Genomic DNA, 20,931 nt, shown 5'->3' with positions numbered 1-20,931 from the left:
AGGTATGGGAAAAATAACCACTTCCATTTAGGAATGATGGATAAGGAGTCCAGTGACTCGGTTATATGGATAAATTAGTTCTAATAAAAACAAAATAACTCTAGAATTCAAGACATCTTTTTCCTCGCTACTACCCTTAGGAACTAGCAGTATTGACAATAATAGTATATGAGAATTCAAGCACTGAAGACAAAAGTTTGATTTAGACAGTTGACTGTTTCTATACTACCACTCTTAAAATGATTCCACCTCTATTTATTGAAGTGTCTTCTGAGACAGGATATTGAAATGTAATAGGCATAAGGAAAAGAATCTGAGTTTTTTCAAGGTAGGAGAGCACCACACTGTAAACAGTATTTTCTTGGAAAATAATACAATCAACCTTTGGAGTACAAAATTGAAGGCAAAAAAAACCTATGTACTTTACCACTTAAATTTTCTATGTTCAGCAAGAGTGGTAGTCTCTTGTGTAGCATACAGGAGTCAGAGGATATGATCCAGTGCTTAGAGACAACTTTGGGATAACAAGAAAGAACCATCCTAGTAGTACCAGCAGTCACCCAATAGATCTTTGCGTATGTCACCAGGTTTGTAGCTACTCCAGTTGCTTTTAAATACCTGATTAAGTTGTTTCAAGCCTAGATCCATTCATCGAAATTTCCATTCACTTTTGGGCCTTCTAGTCAACTACTTAGCAAATATCTTTTGTAACTTTCTTATGAAAAGTACATTTTGAGCCAAATACAGGTTTTATTCCAATTATGCTATGGATTCATTTAAGCCACATCTTTATGAAGCTTGAAACCACCACTTGGAGTCATTCGCTTGAATCTGATTCTAGCAGTTACTAAAGGGAACAAGAGACACAATTATGGTAACACGCAAATACCTGATTTTGGCATTTTCTCCTGGGCAGCATTCAGAATCAACCATCTTTAAATAATATCAAGTATGAATTTAACATAAAACTTTCTTAAACAAACAAAACCAAACCAAAACATCAAACTAAGCCCAAACCCCCAAATTTGTAAAAATACAACATTTCTTTTCTGGACTAAACTAAAAGAATATCATAAAATATTATGGGATGAGATATGGGAAGAGGACTACCTCCTGGTTACAGGTAAATAGCTGATTAATGTTAAATAACACTAGGTAAAATAGAATGAGAAAAAAAATCCATACTCTTGAATTTCTTGGGTACTTTGTAAAGAGTAAAATCCTTTTACGTTGGCTTTCTGCATACTATAACATAAATAGGACTTCAGATATTTGCTACTATCATGTACAATTCCAAAGGCAATTTCTTCAGCAAGTTCAAAACACACTATAAAACCTTAATAAGCTTCCTAAACCATGGTAGTGCTACTAAACAGCAAGCATGTTCACACACAAACACACACAGTGCGTCAGTAAGATCGTATAATCCTCATTACGTATGGACTAGTCAATCTTTCCCTGTTCACAGCACCTGTAATACAATTTTATAAGGCTGCATGGGTCCCAGGTTGTTGTACTATACGACAACAATGCTTGTTCCCATCCATGTCAAGTCCTGCTCTCACATATTCTAATTCGTGTCAAAAATTGATGTATTTGTCATTTAGACTTTTGTTTTAAATGAAAGATTTTCTTTTAATTCCTTAAATATACTGAAAAACATACAATATAATAGAAACAAATGTAAACAGAAGCAAAAAAGACCATAACTTATACAAAAATAAGTTTTGAGTTTTATTTGGTGACATTTAGCTCTCTTCCCCTTCATGTCTCTATTTCATAAAAGCAGAACAACTAATTAACATAAGTACACTAAAAATTCTTTGCTTTCTCCTGGTTCACTATTTTTATTGTCATTAAAAAAATCCCCCCAAACCATAACTTATTCAAGAGAGTTGATACAAGAGTTCCCCACCTCTAAGAATCAAGGAAGGATTCAGGAGCCTTCAGTACCACTAATGGCTATGGCATGAGAACTCACACTCAAGTCAGTGTTCTACCCTCACGCCATCCGAGATCCTAAGCACTATCACAAAGTTATCAATGGAACTAAGAACCACAACCTCTGTACTCCTTTCCTCCTGTATTTAGGAACCAGTTTATTGTTTGAGTAGGGGGTCACTGGGCTTCCACTAGATGACCATGAAATAAATACGGATCCCTTTTATAATACTTTTTGTAATCTGCATGATATCCTGAAATAAGCACTCTCCTGAGTGGGAGCCATGAGACTTGGAAACAAGTTCTGAGCCTTTAAGTGACCGTAGGCAAGTGTATCTTTTTTTTTTTTTTTAAGATTTTATTTATTTATTTGACAGAGAGATAGCGAGAGCAGGAACACAAGCAGGGGGAGTGGGAGAGGGAGACCCGGGCTTCCTGCCGAGCAGGGAACCCAATGTGGGACTCGATCCCAGGACCCTGGGATCATGACCTGAGCCGAAGGCAGACGCTTAACGACTGAGCCACCCAGGCACCCGGCAAGTGTATCTTTTTAAAGGAAAAAAAAAAAAGTCTATATTGAGTCAGTCATTCTCGACGTGAGGTTAAGGGAAAGCTGATTCTAACAACGAAGTTTTACCAACTACTCCTTATCCTGGTGTATGGTATGTTAACTCCCTCCTTTTCCTGCCAGGGTAAGATTTGTCCCAGGTTTTCTTACTGAAAAATCACCTCTAGACTAAACCACTATTCATGATGAGAGTGTACTTTATCCTTCGAGATCGATGTGGTGAGGGGAAAAAAGATGAAGAACCAATAGACTGGGTGATCTCTAAGGTAGGAGAGCACCACACTGTAAACAGTATAGGACTAGTAGGTAAGAAACACGGATCACAGTGCTGGCTTCATGGTGACAAGTTAGTGACCTGGAGAGTCATCTGTCCTCAGTTCCTTTTCTGTAAAACTAGGTTTAAATTATGTGTTCTCTAACAGCCTTCCTAATACTAGAGTTTTTGTTTTGGTTTGGTTTGGGTTTTCTCGGTTTTCTTGTTTTTTGTTTTTAGATAGGGCAGTGGAGATGGATGGGGTAGAAACTGTCCCTGTGGAATTGACAATCTTAGGCTTTCTCTCCCAGAATCTTCACTTTGCTCTTTCAGCCTGGTCTCTGTGACTGGTGTGGCTGTCTTCCTGAGATCTCCTCTACAAATGCCCTAGAGACTCCCTTCGTATCTTCTCTACTTCCTAGAAAGTCTTCCTTCTAAGGGTCAACTCCCTTACTTTGGTAGAAACCTCTGGAATCAGTGCTCTAAGAAAGAGTACGTGAGAGGTATTTTTTTTTTTTTTTTTTACTTTGAATGTCTGCCAAGATCTTTATTCTATTTCACACTTGGTTGATAATTTGGTTAGGTAGATCATTCTAATTTGGATACAATTTTCCTTCAAAAATTTGAAAGCATTATCCACATCTACTAGATTCCAGTATTTTTTTTACAGAAGAACAAAGTTATTCTGACTCTTGATCTTTTGCCTATGATCTGTTTTATCCCTGACTCTGGAAGTTTGAATTATATTCTCCTTGTTTCCTATGATACAAAGTTTTATAACAATGTGCCTTTGTGTGGGTCTATTTCTAATACTGTGCTTAGTACTTATTGAACACTTTCATCTGGAAACTAATGTCCTTCGGTTCTTGGAAATTCCTTCTGTTTTCTCCTTCTAGGGCTCATCTGAATGAAGTGTTTCCTACACAGATTCTTTGTCTTATCTTTTTTTTTTCCTTCTCTTATATTGCTTGTTAGATTTCTTTAACTTTAGCTTCCAGCTCTATCAAGTTTTGAATGTCTGCTTCTTTTTTAATTCCAAAAATTTTTTTGTTGTTTTGTTCTTTTTATAGTATCTTATTCTTGTTTCATGGGTGCTGTAGCATATCTTTCTATAAAACTGGGCATTAATGATCTCTGTTTTCTTCTCCCTGCACAGACTCTGTATCCTTCAAGTTGTTCCGTTGGTTGGTTGGTTTTGGTATCTATATCTCACGTGAGAGTCTTTCTTCAGAAATTTAGTGCTCCCTGATTGTCTAAAAAAGCTCACATGAAGCTTTGCGCAAGTGAAACTTCTAAATCTTAACTTTGCTGGTAATGTGGCTATGTCGTGTCCTTGAAGAATCCTTGAGGTCAGTATCTTTATTTCTGTCTTTCTTCTTAGACCACTCAGATCTCCCAGAGATAAATCTTCAAATCTTCTGCCTGAGTGATAGAAGTCTGGGAACCAAACAGATGAAGATGTCTGGAAGGTTCTCGCCATTCTCTATTTGTACTTTAACTTACTGTTTTCATCTGTGTTTGGTATGTCCCAATTCAAAGACCCTTTGTTTTACCCTGTCTAGAAAACAGACATGTAGTAGCCTGCTGAGGTGATGGAGGGAAGCCACCTGGCTTCACAGAGTAGGCAAAGGGAATTGAAGGGGATTACGTCAGATATTTAACGAATCCCTCTGTTTTTAGCTTTACAGATGTCCTCACAGAGGTACCTAAGGATACTCATTACCAAGTCTTTGGTGAGTTTTAAAGTGTATACTATCAGGTTACTCCTCAGACTTCCTGATATTAAAGGATTGAGCTTTCTCAAGTGTGCAATCCATTATCCCTAAACCCATCTGCTTTTTAAAATTTTGTTACTATTGCTTCCTATCTTGTTTTCTTTGTCTTTGTGGGTTTATGTTTTTTAAAAAAAAATTCTTCCACTATCATTTCAGTGGTGTTTCAGTAGCTAATAAAATCAAGTATGTACACCAAGCAGCTATCTTTACCTGAAGCTGTATATACTCATATGTAATGTAAGTCTTGTTTGTCCTTTTTAGGACTCTCTTCCTCTTGCCTTCTCAGCCTGTCCTATTATGCTGGCATTTGACTTCATTTACCTTCACTAGATGTAATATGGAAAGCTTAAAAAGTTTTAAAGTGTATTTGGTTTATTCTCTGATGAGCTAAAATAAGATTTAAACTTTTTTGTATCTCTCTCATTCCATGCCTAAACCCATACTCAAACAAGTTACATTTTTATTCTGTGTGACATTGACCATATGGCATTTTGAAGTTTACAAAGTATTTTCATATACAGCATTACATTTTATCCCTAAAAGCCCCATTGCAAGGATAGGCTATTTTATACACATGATGGGAAAGAAATAGTTAAACAATAGGTATGCAATCTTCTCTTTCTTTGAGGAGAGAGGAGGATGCCCCCAAGAGAGAAAAAAGGTAACTTAGTTAAATCTCTCTGTAAACATGCTAATGACAGACCTCCTGGAAACAAATGAGTGGTATTTGCTAACTAGAGAATTGGCGGGCGGGGGGGGGGGGGGGGGGGAGGAGAGGGGCGCGAGGAAGGTGTATTTAATTAACAGAAATTTATTTTCTCACAGTTCTGAAAGCTAAAGATCCATGATCAAGTTGTTGGCAAGAGAATCCTTATTTATAGACTGCTTATAGGATGTAGCTGGTTTGTCTAAGATTGTTTATGGTACATAATCCTGGGATCTATGGATGTATGAGACATGGTTCCCTGGAAAATGTAACTATATGGATTTAAAATTGAGATATTTCATGATTAAATGACTTTCTTTTGGGTAAGTAATGAAGAAACCTCATGTTAATCTTGGCCAGAGTGGGTTGTGAAGTAGAAAGAAAATATGTGGGGAGCTATACTGGTGGTCCTAGAACTCTTGCAGCTTTCCCTATGCCTCATGATCATGTATATACTTGAAATTACTAGTAAACCTGGCTACTGGTTAGCATCTCTGATGTGAATGAGTGTGACTTGACAAACCTATTCTTTGCGATATCCCACAAAGAAATTAAGGCTCACAGTGGTTAAATGACTTGCTGAAAGTCACATGCTACAAAATGGCCAAACAGGTCTACAAACCAAGTCTTAAATCAGACTCTTTGTACCATGTGACACATCTTAGTGTGATGTAAAAACAACAACAACAAAACCTGCATTGTGGAATCAGAAATAGACTTGCCTCCTGGTTCTAACACTGATTAGCTGTTTGATCTGGGGCAAAGTACCTAGAAATTCAAAGCCTATTTCCTTACCTATGCAGTACCTCTTACATAAAATACACAAGCTATCTAAATGATAAGTACAATAGAACAATAAACATGACATAATCATAAGCAGAATGTTTAGAAACATTTTTAAAGGATGGAGGGAAAGAAAAAGCATTACTTACTTTTTTCTTGTAATGCCTGCAATTTATTCAGTTCTTCATTCTCTTCATCACTCTCTTCACTGCTTGTGCTGCTCACATCCAAAACTATATCCCTTTTGGGGTCCACTCGGAGAAAATTACGGCATTCAAATGTCAGGTGACCAGCTAAGTAAAACAAACAAACAAAAATGTGAATGACAAAATAATATATACATTATATATTTTTAGTTTTTTGCCTCATGGTTAAGAAACAAATTACAATTTTAATAATATAATGTTTAAACTTTGATTATTTGGTGGGTCATAGTTTGCTTTCCCTGAATGCACCACTCAAGAGAGAGAACTTTTTCCTTTATTCATCAGGGCTTCTAATTTAACAAGCATTTTTGGCTACATCATACTTCATGTATTTTCCCTTTCTATGTACTTAATTACATAGCAACTACATAGCTTTCATCTAATTAAAGGTGTCACTTGAAAGAGAGAGAGCAGAGGGAGGGGGAGAGGGAGAGGGAGGAAGAGAAACTCCAGCAGACTCCTTGCTGAGCCTGACGCAAGGCTCAATCTCATGATCCTGAGATCATGACCTAAACCTAAACCAAGAGTTGGAAGCTCAACCGACTGCACCACCCAGGGGTGCTCTTCTAAAGAACACTTAAATAAAAATTTCATTCTGAAAAAAAAATTTCATTCTGACATCATTCACCCCCTAAAGACTCTCCCCATAATAAAACTATAATAGTTACCTACTTAGTGCATGATACAGCTTTTTCAAAAATCATATAGTACAAATAACACAAAAGTACAGGAAATTATATAGCCAATATATATCCAAGTGCCTATCACCTACATGTTAACATTCTGTCATATTCACTTAGGTTTTTTTTTTTTTAAGGTAAATGTTTGCAGGTGTGTCGCACGCGCACACACACACACACACACACACACACAAAGGGGGGGGATCTTGCATCATTCCTTGGAACACTGTCCTAATCCCATTCTATTCTGTCTTCAGAAGCTGGTACACTACAGTTGGTATTTATCTTTCCAAAACAGCATATTGGATTATTTTATAACATAAACTCAATTATACTTACCTATCAGTCTGCAACTAGTTTTCGCCACTCAGTATTATGTTTTGTACTCATATACACATTCAAATACAAATACACACTAACTCATTAACAATGAAACAAAAAGTTACCTGAAGCATTACATTTGATATTTAAAAACAAAAATAAAAACAACAATAAACAGTGCTGGTGGTAACCACATACTTGATTCCACGACCCACTAATGATTCATCCTAACTCTATGCTAGGGCTTATTTCTAGTTCTCTCTTACTTTGAGTGTGAAACCCTTTGTATGTTCTAGATTTATACAAGAACACCTCTTATTAGAGTCCCAATCTTAGGCAGGACCCTGGGCCTTGATTTTATCTCCTGTACTCTGCCAACCCATGAAAATACAAGTTCATGAACACTGGGTTCAGGAAATATCCTCAAGTCTTACCTCTTTTTTTTTTTTTAAGATTTTTTTTTATTTATTTGACAGACTGAGAGAGAGAGAGAGAGAGAGAGAGTGCACACAAGCAGGGGGAGCAGCAGAGGGAGAGGGAGAAGCAGGCTCTCCTCTGAGCAGGGAGCCCGACGTGGGGCTTGATCCCAGGACCCTGGGACCATGACCTGAGCCGAAAGCAGATGGTTAACCAAGTGAGCCACCCAGGCACCCCAAGTCTTACCTCTTTCAGTTTCTGCTTTCCTTTGATTGTTGTCCTCTAATTCCTTATTTCTTCCTAGAACATTACTGTAACTAAAATATGTACTGTACATTTTATACAAGTTCCTTAATTGTTTGCAAGAGGATCCAGTCTGCCATACTGCTGGAAATAAGTTTCCTCTGTTGTGATTTCTTTCCAAATGAATCATTCAGAAGTATTCTTTTCAGTTTCCAAACATATGGAGTTTTCAAATTATGCTTTTGTTGATTTATAAATTTATTACACTGCTACCAGAAAGTAGCTCTGTATTAGATACCTCTGTATGAGATCAGTTATTTGCTATTTGCTGAGATTTCTTTTGTGGACTATCATCTAGTAAATTTATGAAATGATTTGGTATATAATAGAATACATATCACACTGTTGGATGGGTGCTACGTCTATTTTGTTGTTAAAATCTTCTCCACCGTATTTTTGTCTAATAATTTCTGATAGTGTAATTTCTAAGTACCTCTATCATCAAAGTTTTGCCAATTTCTCCTTTTAATACAGTTTTTACTAAAAACAATTGGAGTTTATATTAGTAAGCACAATCAAGATCATTATCATTTTACCTTTTTCATTGTTCTTGAATCTCTATTCTTAATATTGCTCTTGCTTCAAAAGTCTGATATTGAAATTACTCTACTATGCTCTTTTGGCTGTTATTAATCATATGAAGTTGCCATTTTTGTAAGAAAAACCACTGAATATCAACAATATTTAACCTATCTCCTCTTTGCTCCCCAGTCCCTTTATTTTGAAAATTTTTATGCAGTCTTTAGTTTTCTCTATTGTTTTATTAATAATGACATAGAGCTGCACTTAAGTTTCTTTATCTAATTTGATACCAGACTTTTTCCACATTTTTATTTAAATTCCAGTTAGTTAACATGCATTGTAATATTAGTTTCAGGTTTAGAAGTTGATTCATATATAACACCAGGTAGTCATCACAAGTGCCTGCCTTAATCCCTATCACCTATTAAACCCATCCCCCACCCACTTCCCTCATCAACCTTCAGTTTGTTCTCTATCGTTAAGAGTCTGTTTCTTGGTTTGTTGCTCTCTTTTTATGTTTCCCATGTTCATTTGTTTTGCTTCTTAAATTCCACATATGAGTGAAATCATACGCAGACCAATCTTTTTTTTTTTTTAAAGTAAGCTCTTATACCCAACGTGGGGCTTGAACTCATGACCCTGAGATCAAGAGTTGCACACTTTACCCCTGAGCAGGCCAGGTGCCCAAATACCAGATCCAATTTCAATGTTAATTTCTTAACCTGGAAAAATAGTTCCTGCCTCGCTGGAGGCAGTGTAAATTCACTCCTCATACTTACACATGGCATAAGCTTGGGTAAACAATTCTTGATTATTCCTTTTCTTCTAGTTATTATCTTGTAGGAACTCATACAGTACAGTTTCTTGCCACTTTCCCTAGATAGTGAATGGGATTTTTCTAATCCCTGTTTCACAACCTTTTGAACACTAGGGCTTTATGCAAGAGTCCCCACTCCAGCCAAGCTGCCATCCCACACCGGTCTAAGGCTTCACTCCCTAGTCCATAAAAGTCTACCCAGTAGGCTTGTGGACCTCACTGTTTTCAGCTATCATTCCCTATTCTGGCTTTGAGCACCTTTTCATTTCCAGCACTGGGGATTTCCCTTTCATTCATTTGAGCTGGGTTATTTTTGTTGTTGTTACTCTGTTTTTCTCAGCTTTTCTGTGTTCAAAGCACAAGGGATATCTTGGTTCAGTTTGCCATTTTGATCAGAACTCCTGATGATACACTTTTCCCTTTACTTAAGCTAGCTTTGCACCCAAACACTTCATATTACAATGAATATTTAAAGTAAATAAAATACTGAAATAACAACCACACTGGCAGCAAGCTCCATCTCACATGCATTTTAGTTTTACTTCAATGAAACTGACCCTAAACTAATCCTAAGATAAGTTACTCATGAAGCTACAAATAGTTTCCTATTTTTTTTCTACTGGGGAAATAAGTGAAGACACTTAGGAAATAATTGTATTCCAAATTACAGTTCTTATGACTTCTTGTCTATATAGACTCTAAGCAGACAATGAGCAGAAAATTCTTAGGTGACCAGAAACAAATTCTGGCCACAGATACACAGAGACATTTCAAATTACAACCTTTTAGTAGCTGATTACTAAAAAATGACAGGGCTTTTTCAGAAATGGTAAAGCCAATTCCCAAATTCAAGGTGCCTGACTAGCCAAAACAATCTTGAGAGAGAATAAAAGTGGAAGACTCACACTTCCTGATTTCAAAAATTTCCACAAAGTTATAGTAATCAAAACAGGATGGTACTGTCACAAGAATAGACATATAGGCCAATAGAACAGAATTAAGAACCCAGAAATAAACCCATTATATATGGCCAACGGATTTTTGACAAGAGCGTCAAGTCTACTCACTGGGGAAAGAACAGTCTCTTCAACAGATGGTGCAGAAACAACTTGATTTCCACATGCAAAACAATGAGGTTGAATATCTTATTCATATCATATGCAAACATTGACTCAAACTGGATCAAAGACTTAACAATATAAGAGTTAAGATCATAAAACTCTTAGGAGACAGCAAAGGGTAAGTCTTCATGACTTTGAATTTGGCAAAGGATTCTTAGATATAAAAAACCAATAGCACCAGGGTCACCTAGGTGGTGCAGTCGGTTAAGCATCTGATTCTTGGTTTCAGCTCAAGTGGTGATCTCAGGGTTGTGGGATCAAGCCCCATGTTGGGCTCTGCACCTAGCTCAGAGTCTGCTTGAGATTCTCTCTCCCTCTCCCCTGCCCCTCCTGCTCATTCTCTCTCTCTCTCAAATAAATAAATAAATCTAAAAAAAAAAAAATACCAACAGCACCAGCAAAAGAAAAAATTGACGAACTGGACTTCATCAAAATTTAAAACCTTTTTGCAAAGAAATTACTATGAAAGTGAAAAGCTAACCTACAGAATGGGAGAAAATATTTGCAAATCATATATCTGATAGGGTTTAACATCCAGTATATATACAAGTGGTATAACTCAAGAACAAAAAAACCAACTCAATTAAAAAATGGGCGGAAGGGGCGCCTGGGTGGCTCAGTCGTTAAGCGTCTGCCTTCGGCTCAGGTCATGATCCTGGAGTCCCAGGATCGAGTCCCACATCGGGCTCCCTGCTCGGCAGGAAGCCTGCTTCTCCCTCTCCCACTCCCCCTGCTTGTGTTCCTGCTCTCGCTATCTCTCTCTCTGTCAAATAAATAAAATATTATTAAAAAAAAATGGGCAGAAGACTTGAATAGACATTAATCCAAAGAAGATATACAAATGGCCAATAAGACTATAAAAAGGTGCTGAACATCATTAGTCATTAGGGAAATTCAAATCAAAACCACATTGAGATATCACTTCCTATCTATGAGGATGGCTACACTTGTAAAAAAAAAAAAAAAAGGAAAAGAAGAATAAATGTTGGCAAGAATGTAGAGAAATTGGAATTCTTGTACATTTTTAGTGGGAATGTAAAATTTCTGGTGGAAAACAGTTTAGCATCTCCTCAAAAAGCTGAACGCAGATGACCCAGCATTCCACTCCCAGGCATACACGCAAAAGAACTGAAAAGAGGGATTCAAGCAGATATTTGTGCATCGATTTTCACTGCTCCATTAGTCACAATAACCAAAAAGTGGAAACAACCCAAGTGTCTACCAACAAATGAATGAATAATACAATGTGGTATATCAGCCACAAAAAAAAAATTAAAAAAAGCTACAACATGGATGAGCTCTGAAATGTTATACTAAGGGAAATAAGCCAGACACAAAGTACAAATACTGTATGATTACACTTACATGATATATCCAGAATGGCCAAATTTATAGAACAGAAAGTGTATTAGAGGCTGGAGCCTAGGGGAAGGGAGGGCTGGAGAGACAGGGTTATAGCATTTCTGTTTAGGGTGATGAAAAGTGTCAGAATAGATAGTGGAGACAGTTGTACAACACTGTGGATGTAATTAATGCCCCTGAATTGTATACTTAAAAATGCTTAAAATGGCAAATTTTATGTTATATTTACAAATGGTGGGGAAAAGACCATGGCATAGTGTCAAGTCCTACAGATTACCAGATTACAATTACCAGTTTTCCCACTTAATAATAAAGTAATCCTCCTGAGCCTATTTTCTGATTTATAACAGTAACAATAGTCAATAATAATTATTGAGGAATTCCTATGGCAAACCATTGATCCCAACACTTGCATTAACTAATTTATTCTTTACAACTCTGTGGAATTAGGGGCTCTAATTATCTCATTTTATAGACAGAAAACTGAAGCAGAGTGGTTAAGCAACTTCCCTGATGTCACACAGCTAGTAAGTGCCAGCTGAGGTTTGCACCTAGGCAATCACTCTGGTGCCTTTTTGTTTTGTTTTGTTTTTTGAATGTTCATAAAAATGGAGACCACAAAACCTACTTCATAGGGTTGTTTTAAGAATGAAACGCAATTAATTGTATCTTTAAAGTGCTTAGTACAGACTCTAGCACCAAGTAGGTATTTAATACATGGTGTCAGGTTATGACCATTTATTGTACCAATAAAAGGAAAGGTATATTCTCCCACATTCAAGGAGTGGCTAGATGGGCAACTCGAAATGCCAAGTAACAGTTTCATTTAGACTGTGCTGATAAAGATCTGTCAATGAATGAAAAGAACTCCTGTTTTATAATTAGGGTGCTCATGTATTTATTTCTTGGCTATGGCGTACACAGACCATGTGAACAAGGGCTAAGTAAACCAGGTTTTGGCTTTACCTAAGGTCCTCAGTTCTGAGAGCATAAAGGCTACATTACAAACTTTTCAATTATTAAACACAATTAATTCCACCAAGCTTCACATCCCTATCATTGTGATTCCTACCCAAAAATGTAGGCTTCTGTATCCATTTATCTTCCCTGAAGTCTTATCTTCATATTGTTTCTGGTCCCCTGGCCTAACAGATAATTACCCCTTTCTCTCCCAATCTTTTTATGACAGCTTCTGAAACATGCAATCTTTAATGGACAAATTATGCTACCTGTTTGCAGTTTGCTCCCTCTACCACTTGTTTAAGGGATATTTGGCTCTTCCCTGGGAACACTTTTCTACAGCTTACCTCTGTATTATTAGTATCCTCCAGGCTTCTTTTTTTTTTTTTTTTTTAAAGATTTTATTTATTTACTTGAGAGAGAGAGAAAGAGAGAGAGAGAGCAAGCACAAGTGGGATGAGGGGCAGGGAGAGAAGCAGGCTCTCTGCTGAGCAGGAAGCCCTATGCAGGGCTTGATCCCAGGACTCTGGGATCATGACCTGAGCTGAAGGCAGATGCTTAACCAACTGAGCCACCCAGGAGCCCCTCCTCCAGGCTTCTTAATACTGTTTCCCAATATAGCAGTCCTCTACTCTCCCATGCAGTCCTGTTACTGTATAATAGCCTAGCCACTGAAGTCTTTGGAATCAGGCTCACACTCGAGTTCTTCACCTTAAGCCCTTCCACAAGCCTCGATGGGACAGTCTAGAGTGTTGTATGGCTTTTCTCAGTTCCTTGATATTCTAGATGCCATAGCCACACCATGCTCCTTGTCATCACCTGAAGTGTTCCATCTCAGAAATTTTAAACTCTAATATCATACTATGACTCTAAGCTTTTATCCTTCTACCTTTCTCACTCCCTTACACCCATGCATTGATCTGTTTTGGAATCTTATTAAGACCTTAACTCATTCAATCCCTTCATTTTCTCCTAGTCTATCAAATTTCTCATTCCTCACTCTCTGAATACTCTTTTATAAGCCTCTCTGACTCATTCATATTCTTATTCTTCTATCATACCTCACTGTAAAACAAATACTCTGGCTCAAAGCTAACCTTTGGATTGTGCCTATCCCTGAGCAGCCAAGCAATGCTTGAGCACAATCACACATTCATGAATGCTAGCACAGACACAAAGCATTTCATTTTTTTTTGTCTGTCCTATTTTCCTTGGGGTGACTTTTCCAAACTTATGCCTGACTTAAATTATTGTTCAACCAATTTCCCATCCCACTCAATGCCCCCTTTCCAAATAGCCAACTCTGCCTCCTAAGTTTACCAGACAGCATCTCCTTCTACTTTCTGTCTCCATACCTGAAAATATCTGTACTTATTCTCACCTAGCTTCCTCCAAAGTTAAGAAATAGCCTTGTTATAACTCTTAGATGAAATTGCTTAATCTTCTCCTGTCTCCAGTATCTGAAACATCTCCTATATCCCCTCAGTCTATATAAACACATTATACGTTAAATATAAAACCCTCCATTTATCCCAAATTCCCTTCCAGGAATTACAGTTGACCCTTGAACACAGGGGTTAGGAGCACTGAACTCCAGGCAGTCAAAAATCCACACATAATTTCTGGCTCCCTTAAAACTGAACTACTGTATTTTATGTGATAGAAAAGTAAGATAAAAGTCACCACATGATGAAAAACAAAGCAAAAGTGGAGGAAAGTTCCAGAGAAGGCTGTAACACCACGGCTCTTGCCTGCTCCTGGCAGTCTCCATCCTACTACCTGTGGGAAACTCAGTTCACTGAGGTCTTGAACTGGAAGGTGCAAGAAACAGGCTCTTGGGGAAGGATTCTTGCTGAAGTAACCAAGGACCACATAATAACCCACCTACCCTCAACCCCCCAACCAAGGAATGCAGGAGGACACCAAGGGCAGGACAGCACCAGACAGAAGCCTGGGCCTCAGTAGGGTGGGGTGCTGTCCAAGGTGCTGAACATTTTCTGAAGGGGGTAGCTAATATTGCACGGGAACTGGCAGCTTACCCCTTGACAGCATTTTCCATGAACAGAAACTGCATTAGAACCACATAAAGGGGATCAAGTGGAACAAGTGACCTAGAGAGAAGGGTAAGGGTACTTTGACTTCCCTGGTTATCTACCTTCCCTGGACTCCACGTGGAATGAGGTTTTCCACATTCCCAGAAGAGGAGCAAGAAATGGGTATTACTCTAGGATCTACCTTGGCTAAGTGCAGGTGGGGAGGGGGAGATATGTGGTGGTTCCTGTTCTACTGCTGTACTGTATTAAAAAAAAAAAAAAAAAAGACTTAAAACTAAACCTGTGCAGTTCAAACCTATGTTGTTCAAGGGTTAATTGTATTGAATATGTTCCTGTTATGACCTGAATCTTTGTGTCCCCCCCAAAATTAATATGCTGAAATTCTAACCCCAAAGAGGATGGTATTAGTTGATGGGACCTTTGGGAGGTGATTAGGTTCTGAGGGTGGTACCCTCATGAATGGGATTACTGCCTTATAAAAAAGACTCCAGAGAGATCTCTAGTCCTTTCCACCATGTGAGTATAAAATGAAAAATCTATGACCTGGAAAACTTGCTGGCACCCTGAGCTTGGACTGCTCTCACTCTCTCTCTGTCAAATAAAAGATGCCTCTGATGAGCAATAATTTCTGTTTATAAGCTACTGGGCTTATGGTATTTTGTTATAGTAGTCCATAAGGACTAAGACAGTTCCTTACTTTTCTCATGCAAATTTCCTGAAATGGGAGACTATATAGGCTCTCCACTTTTTAATCCCTCCCCATACAGGCCTGAATCTGCATAGTTTGCTTCATGACCTATTTGTTATTGTTATATGTAAGTTTGCTTATATAAAATCATGTAAGTCCAAAAATATGAACATGGGGCAAAAAAGTGGTTGTTTCTAAAAAACAAAGTTGTACTTTTAGAAACACCTGATTTAAATGAATTATTTTTAAAAGCAGTTTTCAAATTAGGTACTGGAACAAGACTGTACAAGATAGAGAAAAAAAATCTAAAACAATGAGAAAAAGTACCTATTTCTCAAAGGGGGTGCCACTGTCATTTTGAGGCAGGCAATTCTTCACTGTCCAATATTGCCCTACACATCACAGCATGTTTATAATCACTACACCCTACATACTAAATGTCCTACTGTTGCCCTCAACCCCATATGGACAACTTAAAAAAAAAAAAAGGCCACAGATTTCCAGGGGGCCAGTATTACCACTAATGAGAACAAATGATAAAACGATTTTGCACTCAGATTTATTATTTTCACTGCTTGCTTATCTTTGAAAAAACAAACTATAAAATGTAGGAAATGCATTTCAGATATTTGCACTTAAAAGTCTATGAGAAACAATAATGAGCAGACCCACCGGCAAAGAAAAGGTCATGAATGTCTATCAATAGATTAGCATTTTAAGTTAAATAAAACATTACAGGTATTTAGGTATGTTTTTATTTCCTGCTGCTACAATCAAATGCTCAACCACTGAGTATACTATACTGAACTTTTTAAAGGTCTATTTTCTGAGAACTATCATAATTATTTGAGAAATTTATTCCATGGAAAAAGGCTTAGTGTTCTTGTAGCTTTTAAATATTCAGAAGTTGCCAACTCCAAAAAAATTCAAAAACTTATCATAGAAATAACAATTTTTCTTATTTTGTCGAGGAAATTGCCATGAAAAAGTGACATCCCTGTTATTTAGTAACACATTCATCCTTAACTTGACACTTTTAAAAATAATATAAACACTATTGAAACATACTGACAATAAAATCTTTTTCAATCAAGTATTAAAATTTTTAAAATAGTACAACCTAAACCATTAGCTTCACAACACTAGAGAGACAATACTCTTTTGTAACTGAATGATGAATATGCACATTTTTAGGCATTAAAAACATTTCAAAGAGTTTTGTGGACTTTTCTCTTACATCTACTATCAATACAAAAATTCTGGCCTGCAAATAACAGGTAATTTTTAAAATGTAGTTTCTATCAGAAAGACATGTAAATTCAAAAGACCTTCATTTTTAAAGTCAAATAGAGAAAGACATGTATCATATGACCTCACTGATATGAGGAATTCTTAATCTCAGGAAACAAACTGAGGGTTGCTGGAGTGGGGGGTGGGGTGGGAGGGATGGGGTGACTGGGTGATGGACACAGGGGAGGGTATGTGTTCTGGTAAGCGCTGTGAATTGTGCAAGACTGTTGAATCTCAGATCTGTACCTCTGAAACAAATAATGCAATATATGTTAAGAAAGAAAAAAAGAAGAAGAAGAATATAGCAGGAGGAGAAGAATGAAGGGGGGGAGGGCGCCTGGGTGGCTCAGTTGGTTAAGCGACTGCCTTCGGCTCAGGTCATGATCCTGGAGTCCCGGGATCGAGTCCCACATCGGGCTCCCTGCTCGGCAGGGAGTCTGCTTCTACCTCTGACCCTCCTCCCTCTCATGCTCTCTGTCTCTCATTCTCTCTCTCGCAAATAAATAAAATCTTAAAAAAAAAAAAAAAAAAAAAAAAAAAAGAATGAAGGGGGGGAAATTGGAGGGGGAGAGGAACCATGAGAGACGGTGGACTCTGGAAAACAAACTGAGGGTTCTGGAGGGGAGGGGGTTGGGAGGATGGGTTGGCCTGGTGATGGGTATTGAGGAGGGCACGTTCTGCATGGAGCACTGGGTGTTATGCACAGACAATGAATCATGGAACACTATATCTAAAACTAATGATGTAATGTATGGGGATTAACATAACAATAAAAAAATTAAAAAAAAAAAAAAAAAAAAGACCTTCATTTTTAACAGGTATAAGATGTAAGTTTAACCCAGAAGGGAAGTATTACTGAATAGAAGTTATTTAATAACTTAATCACTAAAATAATAGATTAAAATAATAAAGCAGAAGTAACTAAACTTAGAAAGACTGCCAAACCTATCTGCTTACTTGGCTTCTCTAAAAAAAATTCTAATTACTACAGATACTTCCATCATTGTTTAAAATAAAATAGCAGTAAGGAGACTAGATCAACAAATACTCTATTTCCAAAAAATTATTTTTATTATTTTCCTACAAGTCTTTTTTTTAAAAGATTTTTATTTATTTATCTGACAGAGATAGAGAGGGAGAGAATAAGCAGAGGGAGCGGCAGGCAGGGGGAGAGGGAGAAGCAGACTCCCTGCTGAGCAAGAAGCCTGATGCTGGGCTTGATCCCAGGACCCTGGGATCATGACCCAAGTGGAAGGCAGATGCTTAACTGACTGAGCCACCCAGGCACCCCTATTTTCTTACAAGTCTTAAGTTAAAAATTAAAAAGAAGTCCAAGTAGATAAACTGGTATTTATAGACAGACTGGAAAATCCATTCTAGATTTTGAAGTAAATAAAACAGCATTTGGAGAGAGAGAGCATGAGTGAGTAGGTTCTTAAGTCCTAAATCAAGAAACAAAACATGGAAATTAGCAAAGATTTAAAGAAAGGAAACAAAGCAGAAATAAATATAAACAAGTTTAAAACACAGAAAAGATTTCACTGCAGCCATTTCTTGCATGAAAGTATATTCTTCAGGAGTTTTAATTTAAGTGAAGGCTATGTATGCTTATTGCTCACTTTTGCTAACTGAGCAAGATTCCCTTGTGCCACATTTCAGCCTTTGCTTGGAGGAATGTGACTTGGTACTCTCAGCATGCTTTCATTATGAGCCCTTTTAATGAAGATTTATGATAAGAGTGCTCTCTTATCACATGTTCTTGCAAGGACATCCTTTTTTTTACATCACATTTATCTTTTTAAAAATAACTTTTCTGGGGGTGCCTGGGTGGCTCAGTCAGTTAAGTGTCTGCCTTCGGCTTGGGTCATGATCCCAGGGGCCTGGGATTGAGCCCCACATCGGGCTCCCTGCTTGGCGGGAAGCCTGCTTCTCCCTCTCCCATTCCCCCTCCTTGTGTTCCTGTTCTCACTCTTTCTCTGTCAAATAAAAGAGCACTATATGGTGACTGATGGTAGTACTTGTGAGCACAGCCTGAAGTATAAACTTAACAAATCATTATGTTGCACATCTAAAGCTCATGTAACATTGTGCATCAAATGTAACTATACTTCTATGTAAATTAATTAATTAATTTTGTATGGAGTATTAACCATAATCCAGGCTCATGTGCATGGTCTCCAATTTATAAAACAACAAATGATACTGTTCTCGCTGTTATCAACTTCAGGAATTGTTACATTTAACTAAAGAAATGATATTTGTTTGTGGTACATAATTACAAATTTAAGCTACATAATTGCACATGTTAAAGTTTATTTTTTTATTCCACTTCATTGATCATAATAGAGATTAATGACTGTTTACATCAACTTTTGCCTGTGAGCAGAAATTCTAGGACTAATTTCATCCTTAAAAGGACTAAACTCAGTCAACAAGAAAACCCTTCATAAATAATTTTCATTGCTTTCCCCTCTTCATCCAGTATCTAGAAAGACAAGGAGTAAAAGATTAAGTATATGTGTCCTTTTTTTTTTTTTTTGGAATATACTTTCTCCAGTCTCCTAAATCTACTCCACTTGTACTTGACATCTTTGCTAGTCACTAGATATATAGCCACCCATCACTGAGTCTACAGCAGGGAAGAAAGGAACCATTCAGAGCTGACAGCAATTTCTGAATCATCTGCAAACCCGGGCTAAATAACAGGGTTACAGAACTATGCTGAAATCAGGGCACTAAAATCAGGATGCCAGATCACACTGCCCAAAGAGGCAATAATTCACTCTTTGAAATATTATTTTTTAATGTACTTACGATAGCCACATTTTTTACAGCCGGCTCGGACACTATCCTTGTTGCAACCTGAAATAAAATTGGATGACATTTTAGGAGACATATAAAAAGAAGAAACATAAGAATTTCATCACATGAAAAAGCTAAGAAACCTCTTATTGTAGAATTTCTTTCTTTAAAAAAAAATCATTCCTGGGGCGCCTGGGTGGCTCAGTTGTTGGGCGTCGCCTTCGGCTCAGGTCATGATTCCAGGATCCTGGGATCGAGCCCCACATCAGGCTCCCTGCTCCGCGGGAAGCCTGCTTCTCCCTCTCCCACTCCCCCTGCTTGTGTTCCCTCTCTGGCTGTCTTTCCCTCTGTCAAATAAATAAAATCTTTTAAAAAATAATTAATTAATTAATTAATTTAAAAAAAATCATTCCTGACCCAAATTTGTAACACTATTCATTGAATTGTTATGAATGCTAGAAATCACTGGAAAAGCCAATTTACTCAAATTATTTTCTTTGACAATATTTCAAGAATTTTGGAATATGTTTTTCTTTAACAGAAATGCAGTGTTATAGTCAAGAACTTAAACATTCCAGGAATTCTAGAACACTGAGGAAGAAATTGCAGAGTATTTTAGCTTGTCCCTCAAAGGTAAATAATTAGCTATATACGTATATGCATACACACATGCACTATATATACTAGTTATTATATATACATATATATGAACATTAGAGATAACAAATGTTTTTCTGCTCTCCCTTGGAAGAAAAACAAACTGACTTTTTAAAAGGAATTGGTGAAAATCCAGAAAAATACTTTAACTGCTAGCTATTCTAAGAAATATCTGAATTCAGCAATCAGATTCTCTGACAAGAGAAAACAAACTGCTAGTCACATATTCAGTCTGATCGATGTTTAGAAATATTTATAGTATCTCTGTATCATTAGTGCTACATGCAAGCAATGCTGGAAGATAATAACAGATGAAATAAATTAAAATTGATTTTGTAATAAAAATATACATAAAATTTATCACCTTAACAATTTTTAAGTGTGGAATTCAGTGGCATGAAGTACATTCACAAGGTTGTACAACCATCACCACTATTTCCAAAATCTTTCATCATCCCAAACACTAACTATACCCATTAAACAATAACTGCCCAGTCCCCCTTCCCTCGAGCCCATGGTACTCTCCATCCTACTTTCTGCCTCTATAAATTTACCTGTTCTAGGAATCGCATATAAGTGGAATCATACAATATTTATCCTTTCGTGTCTGAATTATTTTACTTGGCATAATGTTTTCAAGATCACCCAAACTGTAGCACATATCAGAAGATCATTCCTTTTTATGGCTGCATAACACATAAAGTT

The 20,931-nt window shown here is 37.2% G+C and overlaps 1 protein-coding gene across 1 annotated transcript in view; it reads right to left on the bottom strand.

Annotated features, from left to right (window-relative positions):
* The window catches only part of SREK1IP1 (SREK1 interacting protein 1), a 43,045-nt gene that overhangs the window by 14,529 nt on the left and 7,585 nt on the right, over positions 1 to 20,931 (bottom strand). Inside the window, exons 2-3 of the mRNA XM_036066958.2 lie at positions 19,582 to 19,629; positions 6,176 to 6,319 (exon numbers count right to left, since the gene is read on the bottom strand). Coding sequence (XP_035922851.2) covers positions 6,176 to 6,319; positions 19,582 to 19,629 — 192 coding nt within the window. The remainder of the gene's footprint in view (positions 1 to 6,175; positions 6,320 to 19,581; positions 19,630 to 20,931) is intronic.

Source organism: Halichoerus grypus, chromosome 2, assembly GCF_964656455.1.
Source record: "Halichoerus grypus chromosome 2, mHalGry1.hap1.1, whole genome shotgun sequence".
Classification (NCBI taxonomy): Eukaryota; Metazoa; Chordata; class Mammalia; order Carnivora; family Phocidae; genus Halichoerus; species Halichoerus grypus.
The sequence above is the reverse complement of the archived record's forward strand: the minus strand, read 5'-3'. Positions and strand labels throughout refer to the sequence as shown.